This window comes from Pseudophryne corroboree, chromosome 4 (genome assembly GCF_028390025.1).
Source record: "Pseudophryne corroboree isolate aPseCor3 chromosome 4, aPseCor3.hap2, whole genome shotgun sequence".
NCBI lineage: Eukaryota > Metazoa > Chordata > Amphibia > Anura > Myobatrachidae > Pseudophryne > Pseudophryne corroboree.
In genome coordinates, this window is record NC_086447.1 from 693362173 (window position 1) to 693387149 (window position 24977).

At 48.1% G+C, this 24977-nt stretch overlaps 1 protein-coding gene across 4 annotated transcripts in view; it reads left to right on the forward strand.

Moving 5' to 3' along the window:
• AKAP12 (A-kinase anchoring protein 12) overlaps nt 1-24977 on the forward strand; it is a 288402-nt gene that overhangs the window by 226652 nt on the left and 36773 nt on the right. For all 4 annotated transcript variants that reach the window (XM_063917908.1, XM_063917909.1, XM_063917910.1 and 1 more), the window contains one exon: nt 9026-9149. In XM_063917908.1, the coding sequence (XP_063773978.1) occupies nt 9026-9149 (124 nt within the window). The remainder of the gene's footprint in view (nt 1-9025; nt 9150-24977) is intronic.

The following is a 24977-nucleotide window of genomic DNA, read 5'->3' on the forward strand; positions in this document are numbered from 1 at the left end:
TTTGTGAAACTTATGTCATGTTGTTTTATGTTATGTAACGAAGGAAGCATATATAATTATAATTAGTATATATATCACTACTGTGTATATCTTATTCTGTACGATTTGATCTGCCTGTAAATAAAGAATCATATAAAAAGAGCGGTAATATTCAAGCTTGAACTCTCTTTAAGGAATCTTAACTTAATAACTTCATAAGTCATATGTATAAGGACTGCATATATGTATCAGCCAATTAGTTTGTAAGCCTGACATAATATATTTGCAGATATATATGATAAATGCATATTAATTGAAATATATCCATATATTAAATACCATATATGATATATTAAATATTAATATTCATAAATATGATTCCATAAATCAATAATCTGCGTCAGAGCAGCGCGGAACATCTAGTTCTATTTATCATTCCATTATTTATAATTTATTACCAGTTATTTATATAGCACACATATATTCCGCAGAGCTCTACAGAGCATATTTGACAATTCACATCAGTACCTGCCCCAGCGGAGCTTACAATCTATGGCCCTCATTCCGAGTTGATCGCTCGCAAGGCGAATTTAGCAGAGTTGCTCACGCTAAGCCTACGCCTACTGGGAGTGTATCTTAGCTTCTTAAAATTGCGACCGATGTATTCGCAATATTGCGATTACAAACTACTTAGCAGTTTCAGAGTAGCTTCAGACTTACTCGGCATCTGCGTTCAGTTCAGTGCTTGTCGTTCCTGGTTTGACGTCATAAACACACCCAGCGTTCGCCCAGACACTCCCCCGTTTCTCCGGCCACTCCTGCGTTTTTTCCGGAAACGGTAGCGTTTTTATCCACACGCCCATAAAACGGCCTGTTTCCGCCCAGTAACACCCATTTCCTGTCAATCACACTACGTTCGCCAGAGCGAAGAAAAAGCCGTGAGTAAAAATACTATCTTCATTGTAAAATTACTTGGCGCAGTCGCAGTGCGAATATTGCGCATGCGTACTAAGCGGAATTTCACTGCGATGCGAAGAAAATTACCGAGCGAACGACTCGGAATGAGGGCCCATATTCCTACCACATGTACATGCACACTAGGGTTACTTTTTTTTTGTTAAGTACCAATTAACCTACCAGTATATTTTTGGCTTGTGGGAGGAAACCCACGTAAACACGGGGAGAATATGCAAACGCCACACAGTTAGGACCTTGGTAGCAGTTGAACCCATAACCTCAGTGCGAACCATTACACCGTCCGTGCTGCCCAATGCTAGATCTACTCACTCCTGCTCACTCTGGGCCTAATTCAGACCTGGTCTCTGCAGTGGCCCGGACAACGCAGGCGCAGCGGTTGCATGTGACGTCACATAACACACGTAACATGGCGGGTAGCTGCCTGTCTTAGCAGATAGGCTGCTTAGGTAGGGAGCTACTTGGCAGGTGTGAAAGCATCACCGCTGTGCGATGCTTTCGCCCGTCTGCGAGTGGGGTAGGGCCTGACATGCGAGGTGGTCAAGCCCTGTGCTAGGCGTCCCCCGCATGTCAGAGATTTTGATCGTAGAGGTGAGTTTTTTTTGCACATCTACGATCAGCTCTGAATTAGGCCCTCTGCTGTATAATAATACAAAAAGTAACCAGGCGCTAATATATCATCACCAGATTTAAATGATTGTGTTGCTGGTAATGAAAATTTTATACAAATAATATTGCAATTAGTGTATATTCAAGCTGCAAGAGAAAGCTTGACTATGAGGAAGCCCCCATAAGAGGAGCGAAACACGTCAGAAGCAGACCTTTGGACCTTTATACCAGCTGAATTGCACCCCTACAGTATATTGACATCCAGCAGCAGCATCTGGAGAGCTAACGGAGAACGGGTGATTACAACTGTGACTGAGGTGTCTGCACACGGCACCTGGAGACGTGGACTCACAGAGCTTGGAAGTCGGGTTAATCATCAGCACAGCAGGCGCCAGTGAAGCGCCGTTCCCGCAGCCCGAGACCGTCTCACATGTCATTCACCTTTTCCGCATGACAGCTACAGGTGCAAGCTACACGTAAGGCTCCAGTGTGGAGCGGTTGATTTGCGTATCATTGTCTTCTTGGCCGAGTGGCAACATACTGAGGATATCCAACATATAAAGACATAATGATATGCTGTCTACCACATAGGTGCGAATTACAGCTGGTTAATTAATTTTATGATCCAATACATGGACTGACTTTTTAGTGATTTTATTAATTTTTCATTACATTCTGTGCACAGAAGTTTATCTAAGATCCACCTCCTTTAGTTAGGTAAGATTTTTGTCAGTGTTATATTTGACCGGTCTAAATAGTTTATTCTTTATATATATATTCATATGTGATAATAAAAAAGATATATGGAATATATGAATTTATTTATTTGTTTTTATTGAACTCTGAGCCATATCATATCATAATATACATAGCGCAGGAGGAGATTTGTTTGTTGTTCCTCTGCTGTATAAACCCAAGCAAAGTTCCATACCGATAGGTGCATCTTTGTGACAATGCCATGGCTTTTCATAGGACACTTACATCAGGTTTCTGGTGCGTAAATGACCCTACTAAGCTAATTTCAGGTACACATTGTTTACTGCAGCGTAAAAGGTGATAAGCCTTTATGGGGGACAAAAGACACTGTAGAAATAATTTAAGCCTCACAACCAATGGACATTTATTCCATCTATAAAACAGCAAGATTTGAGACCTGTTTAGCAAAATATATATATATATTTTCCTACCTCTATGCATGTCTGTTTTTTTGTTCTATTACTGTTGTTCTAACTGTAAAGCGCAACGGAATATGCTGCGCTATATAAGAAACTGTTAATAAATTATATATATATATATATATATATATATACAGTATATATATATATATATATATATATATATAAAATACGCCTTCCTACGCTGTTTAAGCTTTCATATAAACTACAGACAAATTAAATGAACATGTCCCTTTAACAACCAATGCCCTGTGCCTCTAATAGAAACACGATAAGGGAGACAGGTTTAAGTTAAGCAGATCTCATAGAAGATCACGTTACTATTTGTATGGCTAACAGCACACAGATGTGTAATGCAGGTGGAAAGGACAGCCCAAGCCTAATGTCTTTATTTAGCATTAAATCAACCTTTTCACACTGTGTGTTTGGAGTAATTGATGAGTAACTGATTAAATTACTGTGCTAGCTCCAGTGTATACTCAAACTAATACTTCTGTACTGAGTAAATGTACTCATGTATAAATATTGCTTGTTTTGTTACTATGAATCATACATAATGCTTTAATACATTCTCAACTTTAAAAGGCTGATTCAGGGTTGTATTCATGTTGGCTATAATTGCTCCCAGGCTCAAGTTCAGAACATGGGACCCCCTGGGCTAGCATAACTAAACTGCCTCAGAACACTATCCACGTGGACAGCTATTGGAAACAGTAACCTGTGGCAAGCAAAGCCACCATGCCCGAAGTGTGGCTATCAAAGCAGGCCTGTGAGGGACCGACGGTACACGTTTTAACGTTCTGAACAAGTTTAATGATATTCTGAAGAAGTTTAGTTATGCTATCCCAGGAGGTCCAATGTTCTGAACTTGCACCTTGCTCCCATATTGCATGGTCACTAACAGTATGTTTGCCTGTATAGAGGGCTGTGTGCATTTTTGTGGCCACTAGTGATGGGTGGCTCGTTACCTGTCTGGCCGGGGGGTCTGTAGCCCTCAACTACCTGCTCTCTCGGTGATTGATGGCTGATGACCCCGGGAGGCAGGGCTTAGGGCTGCCAGCAGTGGGGGCGGAGCTTAATGGTGGCGTGGCTAAACAGGCTGGCTTCTACGGACTGCATCAGCTGCAGCCCATAGAAGCCAGAAAGGGCTGACGTTATAGCAGGGGAGTAGCTACCCATGGGATCACTTCCTATGAGAAGTCACAGCCACTGCTATGCAGTCCCTGTGGGTGGCAGATTTTACTGGGGGTGCAGCCCCTAGCTAAATCCACCACAGTACTCTTGATTTTGTATCCTTTATCATTAACAGTATAGCTAGCTATGTGGTGCAAAGGATAGGTCTTAAAAACTGTGTATTTATACTTCTTGTCAGCACTGCATAGCCCATAATTCCATTGAAAGACACTCACTAAACACTGCATATGTGAGAATGCACTATTACAACCAAGCACTGCTCACTGTGTCCCCAATTCCTGATATGGGTTGGGATCAGTTTCAAAGATGTAGGCATTCTGGGGGAGATCTATTATGCAGCACATATCGTGCTGCTATAGCGCTTCCTGCTTCTTTTCTTTACAGAGCAGTACCGATGAGATGTATTATCATCTCGTCTGCTGGAGTGAAAACTCCCTCCTCCGGCAATTCCTCCCATGGCCCACAGCCAGGGCCGGTGCAAGGTTTCTCGGCACCCTAGGCATAATTTCTGCCTACTGCCCCTTCCCCCTAACCGGCCTTCAGGTGAAAAGCATACTGCTGCCCTCCCCCAACCCCAGTCTGTTGCATGGCTGCTCTCTTCTCTCCATCTCCATAGTCTGTGTGGATTCCTGCTGCTCTCACCCCCCCCTACTCTTTTAAATGTCTTCTGTTCTATCCCCTCTACCATCTGTTTGCATGTTGCTGCTCATCCAGCCCAGATAGTGTGCATGCCTGCTGCTCATCTCAGCACCCGCCCCCCAAGACTGCTGCTCTCCCCTCTTTCCTCATCAAATGCGGACAGTGCACTGTGTAGCCACCCAGGGGTGTATCTTCCTATTGGCCAGAGGCGCCGGCCGCGGAGGGGGGGAGGGGTGTTGGGGGGGGGGGGCGCCTGCCAGTGCCACCCGCGCCAGGGGGTAGAATGAAATAGTAGTTTTCACTGAGTACATCCCTTAGCAGTACTCATCCACTGCCGGATTCTCAGAAGCGTATTGCACTCTGACACTCTCTGTGACTACGGTCACAATGATGGTGAATATAGCCGGGGAGCGGGGCACTTCCAGGTATGGGGAGGGGCGAGGCACCTCCTCTTCCTCATCCACTCCCCTTCTCATTGGTCCAACGCGGTCTGTCACCAAACAGCAGCCACTACAATCAGCACCAGTCTGCAGTGCAGCATGAGCATACCTGTACATTTTCTGCGGTACCGTTGCTGCACTGCATGGTCTCTCCTGGCAGTCTGGATTACAGGTTACAAAGAGCTCTGTATGGAGAGGTATCTAGGCCAGTGACTGCCTGTCCAGCTGTGTTGAGACTACAAGTCCCAGCACTCCTTGTCTACTGGATTGCTGGGACATGTAGTGCCATCACACCTAGAGAGGGGTTTTTAACTGTATGTATGTATGTGTGCATATATCCCCTCGGTGTCCCTGTCCGCATCCTCCTTGTAATTCCCACTCAGTGTCTCTGCCCGCACCATCCCTGTAACTGCTCCCTCAGTGACCCTGGCTATACACTCCTGTAATTCCCTCTCAGTGTCTCTGCCCGCACCCTCCCCGTAATTCCCTCTCAGTGTCCCTACCCGCACCCTAACCGTAATTCCCCCTCAGTATCCCTGCCTGCACACTCCTCATAATTCCCTCAGTCTCCCTGCCTGCACCCTCACCATAATTCCATCTCAGTGTCCCTGCCAGTACCCTCGTCGTAATTCCTCCTCAGTGTCCCTGCCTGCACCCTCCCCGTAATTCCATTTCAGTGTCCCTGCCCGCACCCTCATCGTAATTCCTCCCCAGTGTCCCTGTCTGCACCCTCCCTGTAATTCTCCCTCAGTGTTCCTGACCTCAGCCTCCCTGTGACTCCCCCCTCAGTGTCCCTGCCCGCACACTCCTGTAATTCCATATCAGTGTCCCTGTCCGCACCCTCCTCGTAATTCCTCCTCAGTGTCCCTGTCTGCACCCTCCCTGTAACAGTCCCGTTTTTAGGGGACTGTCCCGCTGTCCCACCCGCGGGCCGCAGTGTCCCACGGTGGAGGGCTCAGTTGGGAGGCTCTGTCTCTCGCTGCCCTGCTTAGCAAGTCTATTCAGGGGAGACAGGAGGAGAGGGGGCATGCCAGCAGCTCACAGAGCGCTGGGCATGCCCCCTCAGTGATGAAAACAGGGGCGTGGCTAGCGACCGCGGGTCCTCCTGCGAAGCCACACCCCTTTTTCATAGGCCACACTTCCTTTTCGGACGGGGGCGCGCGTGTGTCCCTCTATAGAACAGAAGAAAGTTGTGAGGTATGCTGTAATTCTCCCTCAGTGTTCCTGACCTCAGCCTCCCTGTGACTCCCCCCTCAGTGTCCCTGCCCGCACACTCCTGTAATTCCCTCTCAGTGTCCCTTCTCGCACCCTCCCTGTAATTGCCCCTCAGTGTCCTTGACCTCAGCCTTCCTGTAAGCCCTGCCTCTCATTTTCCCTACCCGAACCCTCCCTGTAATTCCCCCTTAGTGTCCCTGACCTCAGCCTCCCTGTGACTTCCCCCTCAGTGTCCCTGCCCGCACACTCCTGTAATTCCACCTCTGTGTCCCTGCCCGTACCATCCCCGTAATTCCCCCTCAGTGTCCCTGCTTGCACACTCCTGTAATTCCCCCTCAGTATCCCTGCCCACACCCTCCCTGTAATTGCCCCTAAGTGTCCATGATCACAGCCTCCCTGTAAGCTCTCCACCTCATTGTCCCTACCCGCACCCTCCCTGTAATTCCCGCTCAGTGTCCCTGACCTCAGCCTATCTGTAACTCCCTCCTCTGTGTCCCTGGGTGGGGGAGGTGCAGGTTGTCAGTTCACTACTTTGCCAGGGGCGCTCAGACCCCTAGATACACCCCTGTAGCCACCTCACCTGCAGGCTGTGATGCAGAGATGGGATTGAGTAGTCTGTGAAAGAGTCTGGAATGAAGAGCAGCATCGCATGTCACCCTGCAATACAGGAGCTTGGCAGTCGCGGCTACTGTAGATATGAGTGCTGGGGGGATTGCGGCGGTTGCGAGAGGTAGGACCACGCTACCTTTTTCATGCAGCTGTAACAGGCCGCCCCCTCAGGTCCAGGCGCCCCTAGGCAGCTGCCTAAAGCTGCCTAGTGGAAGCTCCGGCCCTGCCCACAGCGCATTAGCCTAGGCGAAGCAGGAAGCAGTACCGACTAGATGTATTGCCCTGTCGTCTGCCGGAGTGGGGGAGTGAACACTCCCTCCTCCGGGAATTCCTGTCACAGCCCACAGCACAACAGCCTAGTTCTGATGCGCTATGTTTCTCCCCCGGCCTGCTCTAATGGGCATGCGCGAGATCTCGCAAGCATCACGAGATCTCTAATGCATTCTGGAGTTTATCAACCGGCGCAGGAAGGCACAGCTGTTAAAATCGATGGCTGCAGCTGTCGGAACGGTCAGTGCCACTGACCAATCATATATTACCGTTTTCTTCCCTATCACCACATAATGGGCGGGATGTACTAAGCGGAAAATGCGGTAAACTCCCTGTTTACCGCATTTTCCTGATGTACTAACCCCCGGCCGGCAGGACAGCGCCGCGTCGGGGTACGCCAGCTGGCGTACGTCTATAGAAGCCTATGGGCTTCTCTCCGCGGCGCTGTGTGAGGGATCCGATCGGATCCCTCCCAGCCTGCCCTGCGGCCGCCCCCGTCACCCCGCGCATGCGCAGACTGACTTCTGGGGCCGAATCCCGGAAGTCAGGCTGCCGCTGCGCATCGCGGAGGACAGCTCTTATCGGAAGAGCTGTCCTCCGCAATGCTGATCGCATATGTTAGTACATATGCGATCAGCATCGTGGCGCAGGGAGGCGATGGGCGGCGATGTACATTAGTACATCCCGCCCAATACATTTACCTCTCTGTTCTCTACAGATCCTGTCATTTACTAGTAGGGACTGTTTGGGCTGGAGGAGTAGATAGTTTATAACAGGACCAACATCAACTCTGCAAGATGGGACTATGCTCTTCCTCCAAGCCTCAATCAGTATCTGTAGGAAGGATGATAAGTAATTCTAGTGATTTGAACACCTTCCTGACTTGTACATGTGGTAAGATTACCAAAGTGATGTCTGACGGTAGGTCTTCCTCGGTTCCTCCTTAATTAGTGTTGATTTGGGATTGCATACTGGAATGACAGAATATGTGCTGAACTTTGTGAAATCAAAGACTTGTGCCCTCAAATATACTTATCTTTTTTAGCTCATCAACTGCAGTAGGTCAACTTTGGCTTGTTTTAGTCTTATTTTTTCAGCACATGTTTATTTTAAGATATATATAATATGCATATTGATGATATCCTAGAATATATGACTTCTTTGAGTATGTAATGGTGTTTTCTTCTATCGTTGTCTGAGTGAGCAATATAGCAGTTACAGGTCACACTGATAAGTAATTGGTAAACAGATATAGTTCACTATGCAGCAACTCCATATATACAGTAGGGGGAGATTTATCAAAGGTTGTTGAGCTATAGTGGAGAGAGATGAAGTACCAACCAATAAGCTCCTGTCATTTTTCAAACACAGCCTGTAACATGACAGAAGCTGATCGGTTGGTACTTTATCTCTCACCAAGCTTTGATAGCCCCTCCCCCCAGTTTATATTGAGCAAGTAACAAACATAAATCTGTGCATATATAGTTTAAAATATAAGGTGTTCTTAATGTATATTCAGGTACAAAGAGAGATTAACGTTTTGCCAGTTTAAGTTCAAAGATCCACTGCAAGTAAAAAATGAATTGCTGTTATCATGGTAACTTATATGGCACCACTAAGGGGTACATTTACTAAGCAGTGATAAGAGTGGAGAAGTGAGCCAGTGGAGAAGTTGCCCATGGCAACCAATCAGCACTGAAGTAACATCTATAATTTGCATACAATAAAATGATACGGAGCTGCTGATTGGTTGATGGGGAAATATCTCCACTGGCTCACTTCTCCACTCTTATCACTGCTTAGTATGTTTAGAGTAGTTCATGACACAGAAGTAAAAGTACAGCTATTCGGGTTGTCTGCCATGGTTGTAGTCTGCTTTTCATCATCAAGCATTTCAATGTCTGTTATTTCTGTTTGCAGCTTTTACATAAAAATGGCAAAATAGCCGTAATGAATGGAATTGGAGATGATGAAGTTACAGTGGAAGCCGGTATACTGGCTGAAGATGTAAATGGACAACAGGAGGAAGTTCTTGTTGTCGATGGTAGGTACACATTTTTCTATATGTTACTCCATTGTGTGCAAGCCTTTAGGATGCAATATATAACGTAATGATTTTGCATTTGTACGCTCTACTTTAGTTTAATGTTTGGCTAAGTTAGCAGGACAAACTTAATGTAGAAAGACCTATTCTAATTACATACAGTATGTGCATATGTAAATGTTCCTGTCACATGACATTGTATGCAAGATCATTTTCTCTGACGTCCTAAGTGGATGCTGGGGACTCCGTCAGGACCATGGGGGATAGCGGCTCAGCAGGAGACAGGGCACAAAAGTAAAAGCTTTAGGATCAGGTGGTGTGCACTGGCTCCTCCCCCTATGACCCTCCTCCAAGCCTCAGTTAGGTTTTTGTGCCCGGCCGAGAAGGGTGCAATCTAGGTGGCTCTCCTAAAGAGTTGCTTAGAGTAAAAGTTTTATTAGGTTTTTTATTTTCAGTGAGTCCTGCTGGCAACAGGCTCACTGCAACGAGGGACTTAGGGGAGAAGAAGTGAACTCACCTGCGTGCAGGATGGATTGGCTTCTTAGGCTACTGGACACTAGCTCCAGAGGGACGATCACAGGTACAGCCTGGATGGGTCACCGGAGCCGCGCCGCCGACCCCCTTGCAGATGCTGAAGAGAGAAGAGGTCCAGAAATCGGCGGCTGAAGACTTCTCAGTCTTCATGAGGTAGCGCACAGCACTGCAGCTGTGCGCCATTGCTCTCAGCACACTTCACACCAACGGTCACTGAGGGTGCAGGGCGCTGGGGGGGGGCGCCCTGGGCAGCAATGAAAGTACCTATACTGGCTAAAAATACATCACATATAGCCTCTGGGGCTATATGGATGTATTTAACCCCTGCCAGGTTGTCAGAAAAACGGGAGAAGAAGCCCACCGAAAAGGGGGCGGGGCCTATTCTCCTCAGCACACAGCGCCATTTTCCCTCACAGAACTGCTGGAGGGAAGGCTCCCAGGCTCTCCCCTGCACTGCACTACAGAAACAGGGTTAAAACAGAGAGGGGGGGCACTTATTTGGCGATATGATTATATATTAAGATGCTATAAGGGAAAACACTTATATAAAGGTTGTCCCTGTATAATTATAGCGTTTTGGTGTGTGCTGGCAAACTCTCCCTCTGTCTCCCCAAAGGGCTAGTGGGGTCCTGTCCTCTATCAGAGCATTCCCTGTGTGTGTGCTGTGTGTCGGTACGTGTGTGTCGACATGTATGAGGACGATGTTGGTGAGGAGGCGGAGCAATTGCCTGTAATGGTGATGTCACTCTCTAGGGAGTCGACACCGGAATGGATGGCTTATTTAGGGAATTACGTGATAATGTCAAAACGCTGCAAGGTCGGTTGACGACATGAGACGGCCGGCAAACAAATTAGTACCTGTCCAGGCGTCTCAAACACCGTCAGGGGCTTTAAAACTCCCATTTACCTCAGTCGGTCGACACAGACACGGACACTGACTCCAGTGTCGACGGTGAAGAAACAAACGTATTTTCCTTTAGGGCCACACGTTACATGTTAAGGGCAATGAAGGAGGTGTTACATATTTCTGATACTACAAGTACCACAAAAAAGGGTATTATGTGGGGTGTGAAAAAACTACCTGTAGTTTTTCCTGAATCAGATAAATTAAATGAAGGCGCTCACACGCTTATCACAAGTGGCGTTACCGTCTCCAGATACGGCCGCCCTCAAGGAGCCAGCTGATAGGAGGCTGGAAAATATCCTAAAAAGTATATACACACATACTGGTGTTATACTGCGACCAGCGATCGCCTCAGCCTGGATGTGCAGCGCTGGGGTGGCTTAGTCGGATTCCCTGACTGAAAATATTGATACCCTTGACAGGGACAGTATTTTATTGACTATAGAGCATTTAAAGGATGCATTTCTATATATGCGAGATGCACAGAGGGATATTTGCACTCTGGCATCAAGAGTAAGTGCGATGTCCATATCTGCCAGAAGATGTTTATGGACACGACAGTGGTCAGGTGATGCAGATTCCAAACGGCACATGGAAGTATTGCCGTATAAAGGGGAGGAGTTATTTGGGGTCGGTCCATCGGACCTGGTGGCCACGGCAACAGCTGGAAAATCCACCTTTTTTACCCCAAGTCACATCTCAGCAGAAAAAGACACCGTCTTTTCAGCCTCAGTCCTTTCGTCCCCATAAGGGTAAGCGGGCAAAAGGCCAGTCATATCTGCCCAGGGATAGAGGAAAGGGAAGAAGACTGCAGCAGGCAGCCCATTCCCAGGAACAGAAGCCTTCCACCGCTTCTACCAAGTCCTCAGCATGACGCTGGGGCCGTACAAGCGGACTCAGGTGCGGTGGGGGGTCATCTCAAGAGTTTCAGCACGCAGTGGGCTCACTCGCAAGTGGACCCCTGGAGCCTACAAGTAGTATCCCAGGGGTACAGATTGGAAATTCGAGACGTCTCCCCCTCGCAGGTTCCTGAAGTCTGCTTTACCAACGTCTCCCTCCGACAGGGAGGCAGTATTGGAAACAATTCACAAGCTGTATTCCCAGCAGGTGATAATCAAAGTACCCCTCCTACAACAAGGAAAGGGGTATTATTCCACACTATATTGTGGTACTTAAGCCAGACGGCTCGGTGAGACCTATTCTAAATCTGAAATATTTGAACACTTACATACAAAGGTTCAAATCAAGATGGAGTCACTCAGAGTAGTGATAGCGAACCAGGAAGAAGGGGACTATATGGTGTCCCTGGACATCAGGGATGCTTACCTCCATGTCCCAATTTGCCCTTCTCACCAAGGGTACCTCAGGTTCGTGGTACAAAACTGTCACTATCAGTTTCAGACGCTGCCGTTTGGATTGTCCACGGCACCCCGGGTCTTTACCAAGGTAATGACCGAAATGATGATTCTTCTTCAAAGAAAATGGACGATCTCCTGATAAGGGCAAGGTCCAGAGAACAGTTGGAGGTCGGAGTAGCACTATCTCAAGTAGTTCTACGACAGCACGGGTGGATTCTAAATATTCCAAAATCGCAGCTGTTTCCGACGACACGTCTGCTGTTCCTAGGGATGATTCTGGACACAGTCCAGAAAAGGGTGTTTCTCCCGGAGAAGAAAGCCAGGGAGTTATCCGAGCTAGTCAGGAACCTCCTAAAACCAGGAAAAGTGTCAGTGCATCATTGCACAAGGGTCCTGGGAAAAATGGTAGCTTCTTACGAAGCGATTCCATTCGGCAGATTTCACGCAAGAACTTTTCAGTGGGATCTGCTGGAAAAATGGTCCGGATCGCATTTTCAGATGCATCAGCGGATAACCCTGTCTCCAAGGACAAGGGTGTTTCTTCTGCGGTGGCTGCAGAGTGCTCATCTATTAAAGGGCCGCAGATTCGGCATTCAGGACTGGGTCCTGGTGACCACGGATGCCAGCCTGAGAGGCTGGGGAGCAGTCACACAGGGAAAAAATTTCCAGGGAGTGTGATATAGTCTGGAGACTTCTCTCCACATAAATATACTGGAGCTAAGGGCAATTTACAATGCTCTAAGCTTAGCAAGACCTCTGCTTCAAGGTCAGCCGGTATTGATCCAGTGGGACAACATCACGGCAGTCGCCCACGTAAACAGACAGGGCGGCACAAGAAGCAGGAGGGCAATGGCAGAAACTGCAAAGATTCTTCGCTGGGCGGAAAATCATGTGATAACACTGTCAGCAGTGTTCATTCCGGGAGTGGAAAACTGGGAAGCAGACTTCCTCAGCAGGCACGACCTCCACCCGGGAGAGTGGGGACTTCATCGGGAAGTCTTCCACATGATTGTGAACCGTTGGGAAAGACCAAAGGTGGACATGATGGCGTCCCGCCTGAACAAAAAACTGGACAGGTATTGCGCCAGGTCAAGAGACCCTCAGGCAATAGCTGTGGACGTTCTGGTAACACCGTGGGTGTACCAGTCGGTGTATGTGTTCCCTCATCTGCTTCTCATACCCAAGGTACTAAGAATTATAAGACGTAGAGGAGTAAGAACTATACTCGTGGCTCCGGATTGGCCAAGAAGGACTTGGTACCCGGAACTTCAAGAAATGCTCACAGAGGACTCATGGCCTCTGCCGCTAAGAAGGGACTTGCTTCAGCAAGTACCATGTCTGTTCCAAGACTTACCGCGGCTGCGTTTGACGGCATGGCGGTGGAACGCCGGATCCTAAGGGAAAAAGGCATTCCGGAAGAGGTCATTGCTACCCTGGTCAAAGCCCGGAAGGAGGTGACCGCACAACATTATCACCACATGTGGCGAAAATATGTTGCGTGGTGTGAGGCCAGGAAGGCCCCACAAAGAAAATTCAACTCGGTCGATTCCTGCATTTCCTGCAAACAGGAGTGTCTATGGGCCTCAAATTGGGGTCCATTAGGGTTCAAATTTCGGCCCTGTCAATTTTCTTCCAGAAAAGATTGGCTTCAGTTCCTGAAGTCCAGAAGTTTGTCAAGGGAGTACTGCATATACAACCCCCTTTTGTGCCTCCAGTGGCACTGTGGGATCTCAACGTAGTTCTGGGATTCCTCAAATCACATTGGTTTAAACCGCTCAAATCTGTGGATTTGAAATATCTCACATGGAAAGTGACCATACTGTTGGCCCTGGCCTCGGCCAGGCGAGTGTCAGAATTGGCGGCTTTGTCTCACAAAGCCCATATCTGATTGTCCATTCGGACAGGGCAGAGCTGCGGACTCGTCCCCAGTTTCTCCCTAAGGTGGTGTCAGCGTTTCACCTGCACCAGCTTATTGTGGTACCTGCGGCTACTAGGGACTTGGAGGACTCCAAGTTGCTGGATGTTGTCAGGGCCCTGAAAATATAGGTTCCAGGACGGCTGGAGTCAGGAAAACTGACTTGCTGTTATCCTGTAGGCACCCAAAAAACTGGGTGCTCTTGCTTCTAAGCAGACGATTGCTAGTTGGATGTGTAGTACAATTCAGCTTGCACATTCTGTGGCAGGCCTGCCACAGCCAAAATATGTAAATGCCCATTCCACAAGGAAGGTGGGCTCATCTTGGGCGGCTGCCCGAGGGGTCTCGGCTTTACAACTTTGCCGAGCTGCTACTTGGTCAGGGGCACACCCTGGCTGAGGAGGACCTGGAGTTCTCTCATTCGGTGCTGCAGAGTCATCCGCACTCTCCCGCCCGTTTGGGAGCTTTGGTATAATCCCCATGGTCCTGACGGAGTCCCCAGCATCCACTTAGGACGTCAGAGAAAATAAGAATTTACTTACCGATAATTCTATTTCTCGTAGTCCGTAGTGGATGCTGGGCGCCCATCCCAAGTGCGGATTGTCTGCAATACTTGTACATAGTTATTGTTACAAAAATCGGGTTATTATTGTTGTGAGCCATCTTTTCAGAGGCTCCGCTGTTATCATGCTGTTAACTGGGTTCAGATCACAGGTTGTACAGTGTGATTGGTGTGGCTGGTATGAGTCTTACCCGGGATTCAAAATCCTTCCTTATTGTGTACGCTCGTCCGGGCACAGTATCCTAACTGAGGCTTGGAGGAGGGTCATAGGGGGAGGAGCCAGTGCACACCACCTGATCCTAAAGCTTTTACTTTTGTGCCCTGTCTCCTGCGGAGCCGCTATCCCCCATGGTCCTGACGGAGTCCCCAGCATCCACTACGGACTACGAGAAATAGAATTATCGGTAAGTAAATTCTTATTTTTACAACGCTAATGTTCAGGGATGGGCAGTTGTGATGTTTAGTTGCATTCATCCACAAGCATAGCCAGATTAAGGGGGGATGCAGGGCATACTGTACCCCGGGCCCCCCTTTATCAGGACCCCCCCACCCCCACCCCCACCCCCCCGCCCAGAGCACACTGACATCACTAACTTTCCCTCTTAAGCAGCAGAGAACCAGCAGCCAGAATGCGAGCAGGACAGTATGCAGTGTGGGCAGAGACACAGGAGTACCATGTTTCATGAGCTACCGACTGAGTTTTCTGACCAGAGGAGAGATGGGAGGGTGGAGAGAGCAGTTAATGACACAGGGATACCAGCTTCTCCTCCTTGCCTGGGTGTCTGATTCCTGTGTAAACTGTTATGCAACTAAACCATTTGGGTCTAGCGATAGAGACACACACAGAGAATCCCCCTGTCCCAGTATGTAAATAGTACAGAAGCAGCTGCTATTCTTGTGGCATACCGACGCCGGGATCCCGGCAGCATACCGGGATTTCCACTCTATGGGTGTCGTGGACACCCACGAGTGGAAATAATCCCTGTTGGTCGGCATGCCGACTATCGGGATAGTGAGGGGGCGGGATGTTAGTGGAGGTCATGTGACCGTTGGTCTCCTGACCGCCGGTAACATAAATACCACCCATTCTTGCATGTGACAAGATACATTATTTTATTTTTCTATGTGTATTTTTAAGGTTTTTGTTCCACTACAGGAAAAGTTTATAAAATAGTTGTCTCTCAATTAGGTGGAGCTATAAACATTACCCAGGCATTATTAAACTATTAGTTAAAATGAATATACACCATTGGTTTACATTTAATATACACAATCTATACCTCCCACCATGAGCCAAACTAGGGGGTGTGGCCTTGCAGCTAAGGGGCATGGCCTCACAGCAAGTACCGCGATTGCAAGCCATGCTCCCTTTTTTTGTCACTATGGGGGCATGGACAGCACTCTGTGAGCAGCTGGCCATGCCCCCTGTCCCTCTCTGCCAGTGAATGAATGCTGTGCATATGAGAGGGGCTCTCAACTGCCCCCTCCCCACCCACTGCGCCCTGTGGGTGGGACAGTGGGTCAGCACGTGAAAAAAGGGTACTGTCCCACCCGTGACAGTTGGGAAGTATGTAATCCAATGTGTTTCCCATACTTAGATTTTAGGAAATCCTAATAGTGTAATGTTTTGCAGATCTCCTTAGTATCTCAATTTAAATAAATAGCACCACCCAGTGATTTTAAAAAATGTTTAATCCGGTAATGAATATACTGGCACTAACTAGGAGATCTGGAAAACATGCACTGTTAATGGTCCCTGAGTACTGATTTTAGGAAATACTGACATAGACAGTGCTTAAAGTGGTCCTAGAGAGGTGGTGGAACTCACCACCCCTCCCCACGGTGCCCATGTAATAAAGGTATTGCACACGCCGTAGGCGCGCACATCAAAAATGGGGGCATGGTCTCAAAAAGGGGCATGGCCACGAAAAGAAAGGGGCGTGGTCATACAATAGTAATAATGCCCACAGTAGTAGTACCCAGTGGTCGATGTGGACATTTTGAAGTGGGGGTATGGACAAGTGAAGGTTGTAATTATGTGCGCGCCAAAGGCGTGCTCGCGCTCTGGAAAAATGGGATGTGACCACTCAAAAGGGGGCGTGTACTTCATTGTAGTTTACCACACCATATACACATTATGCACCACAATAGTAGGACCCCTTACTGGTGCCCCTTTCACATTATACCACACAGTATGAGCCGAAATTCACATTATAGCACACAGTATGAGCCTATATTCACATTATAGCAAACAGTATGAGCCGAAATTCACATTATAGCACATGGTATGAGCCGAAATTCACAGTATAGCACATGGTATGAGCCAAAATTCACATTGTAGAGTGACAGCAGGGACATGGAAAGTGACAGCAGGGACATGGAAAGTGACAGAGAGAGGGACAGCAAGGGCATACAGTAGGGCAGGCCTGGCCAACCTGTGGCTCTCCAGCTGTTGTAAAACAACAGGTCCCATCATGCCTTGCAACAGTTTTGCTATTATGAAATGCTAAAACTGTGGCAGGGCATGCTGGGATGTGTAGTTTCACAACATCTGGAGAGCCACAGGTTGGCCAGGCCTGCAGTAGGGACTAGGGAGAGAGAAAGGCAGCAAGGTAAGATTACCTGTTTAGCAGCGGTGGTGGTCTGCGGTGCGGTGGATGAGGAGGCGGTGGGCCTCGGAGATACTGCGGAGGAGGAGGCTGTGGTCGTGCAGAGGTGTGAGGGCGGCAAAGGAGGCTGAGGGTGGCTGCAGCGGATCTGGGACCAGGCTGGCTGGTAATGCCCCTGCAGTTATGGCCCCAGTAGTTTACCCCCCTTTAGTTTATCCTCCCAGTGGTAATGCCCCCAGTAGTTTAGCTCCCAGTGGTAATGCCCCCTGCAGTTATGCCCCCAGTAGTTTAGCCCCCATGTAGTTTGCCCCCAGTAGTTAGCCCAGTTAGTAATACCCCCAGTAGTTTAGCCCCTGTAGTTATGCCCCCTTGTAGTTTAGCCCCCAGTAGTAATGCCGGCAGTAGCTTAGCCCCCTTGTAGTAATGCCCCTGTAGTTATGCCCCCAGTAGTAATGCCCCCAGTAGTAATGCCCCCTTGTAGTTTGACCCCCTGTAGTTATGCCCCCAGTAGCTTGCCCCCTTGTAGCTTGCCCCCCAGAAGTAAAGCCCCCCAATAGTAAGCCCCAGTAGAAGCGCCGCTACACATATGAGAAAAAAACAAACCACACCATACTCACCGCTCCCCGCTCCCGCGTCCAACCGCTGCAGTCCTCTGGGCGTCTCCTCCTCGCTACTATAGGAGAGACGTTATGACGTCTCTCCCATAGCGCGCCCTACCAGAGCCGGAAGCCGGAGCTCAGTACTGAGCTCCTGCCTCTGGCTGACACTGTGGAGAGAGAGCCAGGCGCCCGCTAGTAACACAATCTCAGCAGGCGCCCGGCATCTCCCTGCAGCGCCGGCACGCATCGGGTTAGGTGAGCTGGAGGAGGCGGAACTGCGTTCCATCTCCAAGTGGAACTGACGGAACGCAGTTCCGCCCCGTTCTGGCTCACTTTAACCCCTGGACATAGACAATCTATAGTGTTAATTATTATTACTGTATTATACACTTTTGCAAGTATATTTATTTATTATTTATTTATTACCAGTTATTTATATAGCGCACACATATTCCGCAGCGCTTTACAGAGAATAATTGTCCATTCATATCAGTCCCTGCCCCAGTGGAGCTTACAATCTATATTCCCTACCACATGTACACGCACACACATTCATGCTAAGGTTAATTTTGTTGGGAGCCAATTAACCCACCAGTATATTTTTGGATTGTGGGAGGAAACTGGAGTACCCGGAGGAAACCCACGCAAGTACGGGGAGAATATACAAACTCCACACAGTTAGGGCCATGGTGGGAATTGAACCCATGACCTTAGTGCTGTGAGGCAGTAATGCTATCCATTACACCTTGGGTTATGGAATAGTGGCCACATCTGGGGAAAAAAAACACAGTTTGCCCAGATTGGTTCGCCTTACTGTTACATCTTAAGGCTTACCATGATTGCTGGCCCTGCATCATACTCACCTGCTTTGTACCTCTTGGTGAGAAGCCAGGAGAGGAGACTCTGCTGGCCACTTCCGAGGCGAGACGGGCTGTCACGTCTCTAGGCCCTGACCCATTGCGGAAACTTGCAGCAATTCGTGGGCTTGTGGCCAGGGGGTGGGGCTAAATGATGCAATATTGCATCACTTAGCTCTTTCATAAACAACCGCAAATAACAGGAATGATCTCCTCATCCTTCCCACTTCACTAGGAAGCTAGTGGAATGCGGGGGATCTTGCCTACTCATGAGTTGAGTAGGCAAGTGTGTCCTGCATATGTCTGACATATACATGCACTGCACCTTGTGTGAGGCAGACTGTAGGCCAGACCTCTTCAGGTGCTGGCCAGTAAGAAGTATATTTACTAAGTTGTGGGTTTATAGAAGTGGAGATGTTGCCCATAGTAACCAATCAGATTCTAACTATTATCTTCTAGAATGTACTAGATATAGTAGTAGACTCTGATTGGTTGCTATGGGCAACATCTCCAATTCTATAAAGCCACACTTTACTAAATATACCCCAAAAGGGCCCTACACACTGGCAGATAAAATGCACGATATGAACGTTCTCGTTCATTAATGAACGAGAACTTGTTCATATCGTGCAGTGTGTAGGCACCAACGATTAACGATGCGCAGCCCTGCGCTCGTTAATCGTTGGTGCCCCGCCGCTTATGCATGCAGGCCAACATGGACGAGATTGTCCATATTAGCATGCAGTGCTATGGAGCCGGGTGATGGGGGGAGTGAAGTAACTTCACTCCAAACCCCCCCGCCCCGCCCCCGACGCTGGGTCGCCCGTCGCCCGTATCCGCCGTCGGACAGCAATTGGAAAGTCCCCTCTAGAAATCCTGTGTTTGCCCTTGTTACTGCTTGTTTAAATGCACTTTGGTGTAGTATTTGCCTTAAGTACAGTACAGACACTAGACATTAAAGAGAATAGTACAAGCTTGACATCTATTTAGGCTAAATTGAAATGTTTTATACATTTGTATTCCTTTAACTTTTCAACTGTTAATATTCCGTAAAGACTTCCTGTGACCTGCTGCTAACTAGATTGTGTTTGGTTTTGTCAGTGTTTGTAGGAAGTTGTTTGTGAGTGAATAGCAGGAAATAATTGCAGCATGATCAAATTTTGCATCATTGAGAATGAATTACACTACTCAACATGATCATAAAAAAGACAGGAAAGGACAGTGAAAGTTGAGATGAAGTAGATAATAATTGTATAACGTGAGGTTTGGACCGGATATGTTCACACCTCATGTCTTTTGGTGGAAGTAACCTTCGGCACCAGCATTTTTCAATAAAAGAAATGGTGCATTTTTGTCGGACATTACTCTATGCTGTAATTATTTTGGAGCGGGAGTCAGTACATGTTTCTGGTTTTTTTGGCCCATTCCTGCATACATGTGACAAAACAATATAAATTATCCTGACCCACTGAGAACTTCTCTCTGTTTCATACCCTCCTACAATGTGTTATTATAGGGGTTATTCAGGTTTGTTAGCAAACCAACAGCGTTATCAATTGGGTAAACCATGTTGCACTGCAGGTGGGGCAGATGTAACATATGCAGAGAGATTTAAATTTGGGTGGGGAGTATTGTTTCTGTGCATAGTAAATACTGGCTGCTTTATTTCTACACTGTAATGTAGATTTCATTTTGAACACACCACATCCAAATGTAATCTCTTAGCACATCTGCCCCACCTCTGTAGTGCAACATCGTTTTGCCCAATTGCTTACTTTTTTGGTTTGCTAACAAACCTGAATAAGGCCCTATATCTGTGTCATACCCTCCCACAGTGTGTATTACATATGCTACATCCCCTCCAACAGGATGCGGTCAAAATACCTGTAGTCGCATACCTCCCTTCTGTCTCGAAATTCACTGGACAGTCCCATTTTTTGGACATTGTCCCACCTACGGGCTACAGTGTCCTGCGGTGGGGGGGAGGGCGTGGCAGTTGGGAGGCTCCCTGTCACTCACTGATCTGCTTAGCCGAGCAGAGTGAATAGATGCTGTGCGCATGTGCACAGCATCTATTCACAGGAGACAGGGAATGGAGGCACGCCTGCAGCTCCCAGAGCATGCCCCCTCAGTGACAAAAATGGGAGGCGTGGCTTTCAACAGCGGCATTCATGTGAGGCCACTCCCCCTTTTATGTAGACCACACACCCTTTTCTGGCACGCGTGTAAGTCCCGAGTCTTTAAACATGAATGTTGGGAGGTATGCAGTCGGGATTCACAACACTCAGAATACCAACAGCAGGATCTTGATGGGCAGAATCCCGACACATTCTGGAAGTGAGTACAGGGGTTAGGGTTAGGCATTAGTGGGAGGAATAGGCTGTGTTGGGTGGGGGAGGTTAAGGCTCAGCTGCGGGATACGGTAATGGTTAGGGTTAGGCTACTGCAGGGGGAGATTAGGGTTAGGCTGCGGAAGAGGGAGGTTAGGGTTTGGCTGCAGGAAGGGGAGTTTAGGGTTAGGATGCAGGAGGGGTGGGTTAGGGTTAGGATGTGAGAGGGGTGGGTTAGGGTTAGGTCAGGATGTGGGAGGGGTGGGTTAGGATTAGGGGTATGTTAAAAATATTTACGAGGACCTGTTGGGATTGTGGCTGTAGAGGTCACAGCTGCTGGTATTTTATACACAGCCCCCTCCAACAGTCTTTATTATCTATGTTTCATTCTCCCCAACAGTCTGTATTCTCTCTGAGACTGATTTTGATGTGGTTGGAGGTGTGGCACATAGGGCAAAGTACCGATTTTCGGTATTACACATGTGCAGTATGGGTCCTGCCTCGTTAGACATACTACGGCTGCAGACTGTCAGTGATTGACAGTCTGCTGCCATTTGGGGGTGGGGGTGGGTGGGAGACAGCTGGAGGAGTGCCAAGGCCAGGATCTCTGTTGGAAGATGGAGATTTCCTGGTGTCTTTGTAGGATCGACGTTAGCCAGTTTGTGCGACCTCATGAGTCATATAGCTGGCAGACTGTGTTGCTGATGATCCGATGATGCGTCCTAGGATGCAGCACAGATCACTAATGCAACAAGAGGCGTCTACTTATATCAGAGCCTCCTGCTGCAGTACCATATAGTTACAAAGTAAGCAGGGCCGTTTCTAGCCACTTTGGCTCCCAGTGCGAGATTTAAAAATGCGCCCCCCCCCCCCCATTCACATAAAAAAAATGCGCCCCCCCCCCCATAGATATAAAGAGTAAAAACAAGGGGCGTGGCATCGTAAAAATGGGCGTGGTTTTGTTAAGATGGGCGTGGCCTCATCTGATCTCATCATCACGCCCACCACAGGATAAAAAAAAAAAGTCCTCATTTTACACATTACAGCAGGCACGCGACCCTATTTTACACAGCATGGCAGGCAAGTGTCCCCATTTTACACAGCACGGTAGGCAAGTGTCCCCATTTTACACAGCACGGTAGGCAAGTGTCCCCATTTTACACAGCACGGTAGGCAAGTGTCCCCATTTTACACATTGCGGCAGGCAAGTGTCCCCATTTTACACATTGCGGCAGGCAAGTGTCCCCATTTTACACATTGCGGCAGGCACGTGCCCCCATTTTACACATTGCGGCAGGAAAGTGTCCCCATTTTACACATTGCGGCAGGCACGTGCCTCCATTTTACACAGTACGGCAGGCAAGTGTCCCCATGTTACACATTGTGGCAGGCACGTGCCCCGATTTTACACAGTATGGCAGGCACGTGCCCCCATTTTACACAGTACGGCAGGCAAGAGTCCCCATTTTACACAGTACGGCAGGCAAGAGTCCCCATTTTACACAGTATGGCAGGCACGCGTCCCCATTTTACACAGTACGCAGGCAGGTGTCCCCATTTTACACAGTACGCAGGCAGGTGTCCCCATTTTACACAGTACGCAGGCAGGTGTCCCCATTTTACACAGTACGCAGGCAGGTGTCCCCATTTTACACAGTACGCAGGCAGGTGTCCCCATTTTACACAGTACGCAGACAGGTGTCCCCATTTTACACAGTACGCAGGCAGGTGTCCCCATTTTACACAGTACGCAGGCAGGTGTCCCCATTTTACACAGTACGCAGGCAGGTGTCCCCATTTTACACAGTACGCAGGCAGGTGTCCCCATTTTACACAGTACGCAGGCAGGTGTCCCCATTTTACACAGTACGCAGGCAAGTGTCCCCATTTAACACATTATGGCAGGCAAGTGACCCCATTTAACATTATGGCAGACAAGTGTCCCCTTTGTATACATGATGGCAGGTGGCAGAGGGGGGGTAGAGAGAGAGAGAGGGAGAGGCTGACTTACAGTTGAAGCGGTTCTTCCCGCTCTTCGCCACCTCTCCCTCCTCTTCGCGGCGCCGCCGGCTTGGCTCCCCTTCCTCCGTCCTCCCGAGTCCCCAGCTCGGGGGGGCGGAGTTTCGTGGAATGACGCGATTGCGTCGTGACGTCACGACGCACCGCGTCATTCCACGAAACTCCGCCCCCCCGAGCTGGGGACTCGGGAGGACGGAGGAGGTGGGAATGGATTTTAAAGTGTTCAAGAAGTGCCGCGGCGGGCGCCCCGTGCGGTTGCACGGCTCGCCCGCCGCAAGAAACGGCACTGCAAGTAAGCAGCAGCGATTGCACCTCCAAACACATGTGACTTACGCCCTCTCTTCCATCCCCTGCTACAATCTATATTATCTCTGTTCCATCCCCACTAACAGTCTGTATGTATCAAAGCTTAGCAAGAGATAAAGTGGATAAAGTACTATCCAATCAGCTTCTTTCATTTTTCAAACACAACCTATAAAATAACAGTTAGGGGCTGATTGGTACTTTATCTCTCACCATTTTATCTCTCTCCAAGCTTTGATACATATCCCCCTGTATTATTTATGATCCATCTCTTCCCTCAGTCTGTATTATGGGCCTGATTCAGAAATGTACAAACACTGGATGATTTGCATACATCTCCAACGGTTACTATTCTGCGCAGGATCAGCATTATACATGCGCAGTTCAGTTGAGCCAATGCCGATTGCAGCATGATAGACATGCTACGACTATTTTGGGACGGGAACAGTGACAGTCGGCGCCATTTTCTGAGCCTGCTGAAATCAGTGGCTGGGGTCCTTGTGATTTTACCGGGTATCATGAGTAACCTCAGGGTTACGCAGATGTCCGATGTTCATGCAGTTGATCCAATGCTGTGCCTGCACCCCTGCTCTGTGAAGGTGTAATGAGCATGCACAGATCGCTGGCAGCGGTAGGCACAGGCTGCCAGCAGCAGCTTGGATGCTGCCGCCCAGGTGGGAACGTTGCTGGAGCTCGCTGGAGGGGTCGGTAATGTTAAATGCCAACAGCATTTTCATTAGTATCACTGCGGTACTAAACCAAATATGCAGCTGGTAATAAGGTTCGTGGTTAAATGGTCCCTGTAGTCTCTCTCTCTTCCTTCTGCTCAACAGTATATATTATCACTCCCACAGTGTGTAAAGTCTCTCTTTTATCCCCTCCCACAGGTTCAGTCCTCTCTCTCCCCTCCACAGTCCGCATTCTCTCTCTTCCATGCGCACAGTGTGTTTTCTCTCTGTTCCATCTCATCCCAGAGTCCATAATACTAAATGTCCCGATTTAGGTGGGATAGTCTAAATTTAGGTGAGTTGACCTGTTGGCACACCAGACGGCATGTTTGTTCAGACTCAAGGAACTTGGGGTGCATGTACCCACTAAAAAAGTAGATTCAAAGTACACATAGTAAGCGTTGGGCATGCTCTCATCGAGTCACGCCCAAAACAACTTGTATTTCTCTCTTTGCTATTCTTCCCACACTCATGTGCCCAAAGTGAAATAGTTCACAAGCCCTTACTGGACACGCCCATGTAGAACATAGCATGCGGTTATCTGAACGTAAATTTAGTCTTCCATTTTAAATATTACCTGCTCATATTTGATCACATTGGCCCCCATGTCAAATATATATAATGACTATACTGGTTACTAAAAATTAAAAACCCCTTCATTAACACTGCTCGTTTACAAGAATAGTCATATTATGCAAATGTTTTGTCATCCAAGAGTTTTTATTACAGAGCTAAATACTAGTTTTTTTAATCACATCTTGGCAACATAATCTACGTGGGGCAGTATGGACGGTGTATGGGTCATGGGTTGCCACCACGGTCCTAACTGCTTGTAGTTTGTATAGTCTCCCCATGCTAGCGTGGGTTTCCTCCGGGTAGTCTGGTTTCCTCTCACAATCCAAAAACATACTGGTAAGTCAATTGGCTCCCAACAAAAATTAACCCTAGCGCATACCCTCCAACATTTTACACATAAAAATCGGTACAAATTCAAAAAGGGGGCGTAGCCACGCCTCTTTTCCTATACTTTCAATGGAAGTTTGGAGAGCCAAAAATTGGTACAGACCATAAAAAAAAGATACTGTACCTGCCAAAAAGGTATGCTAGCAG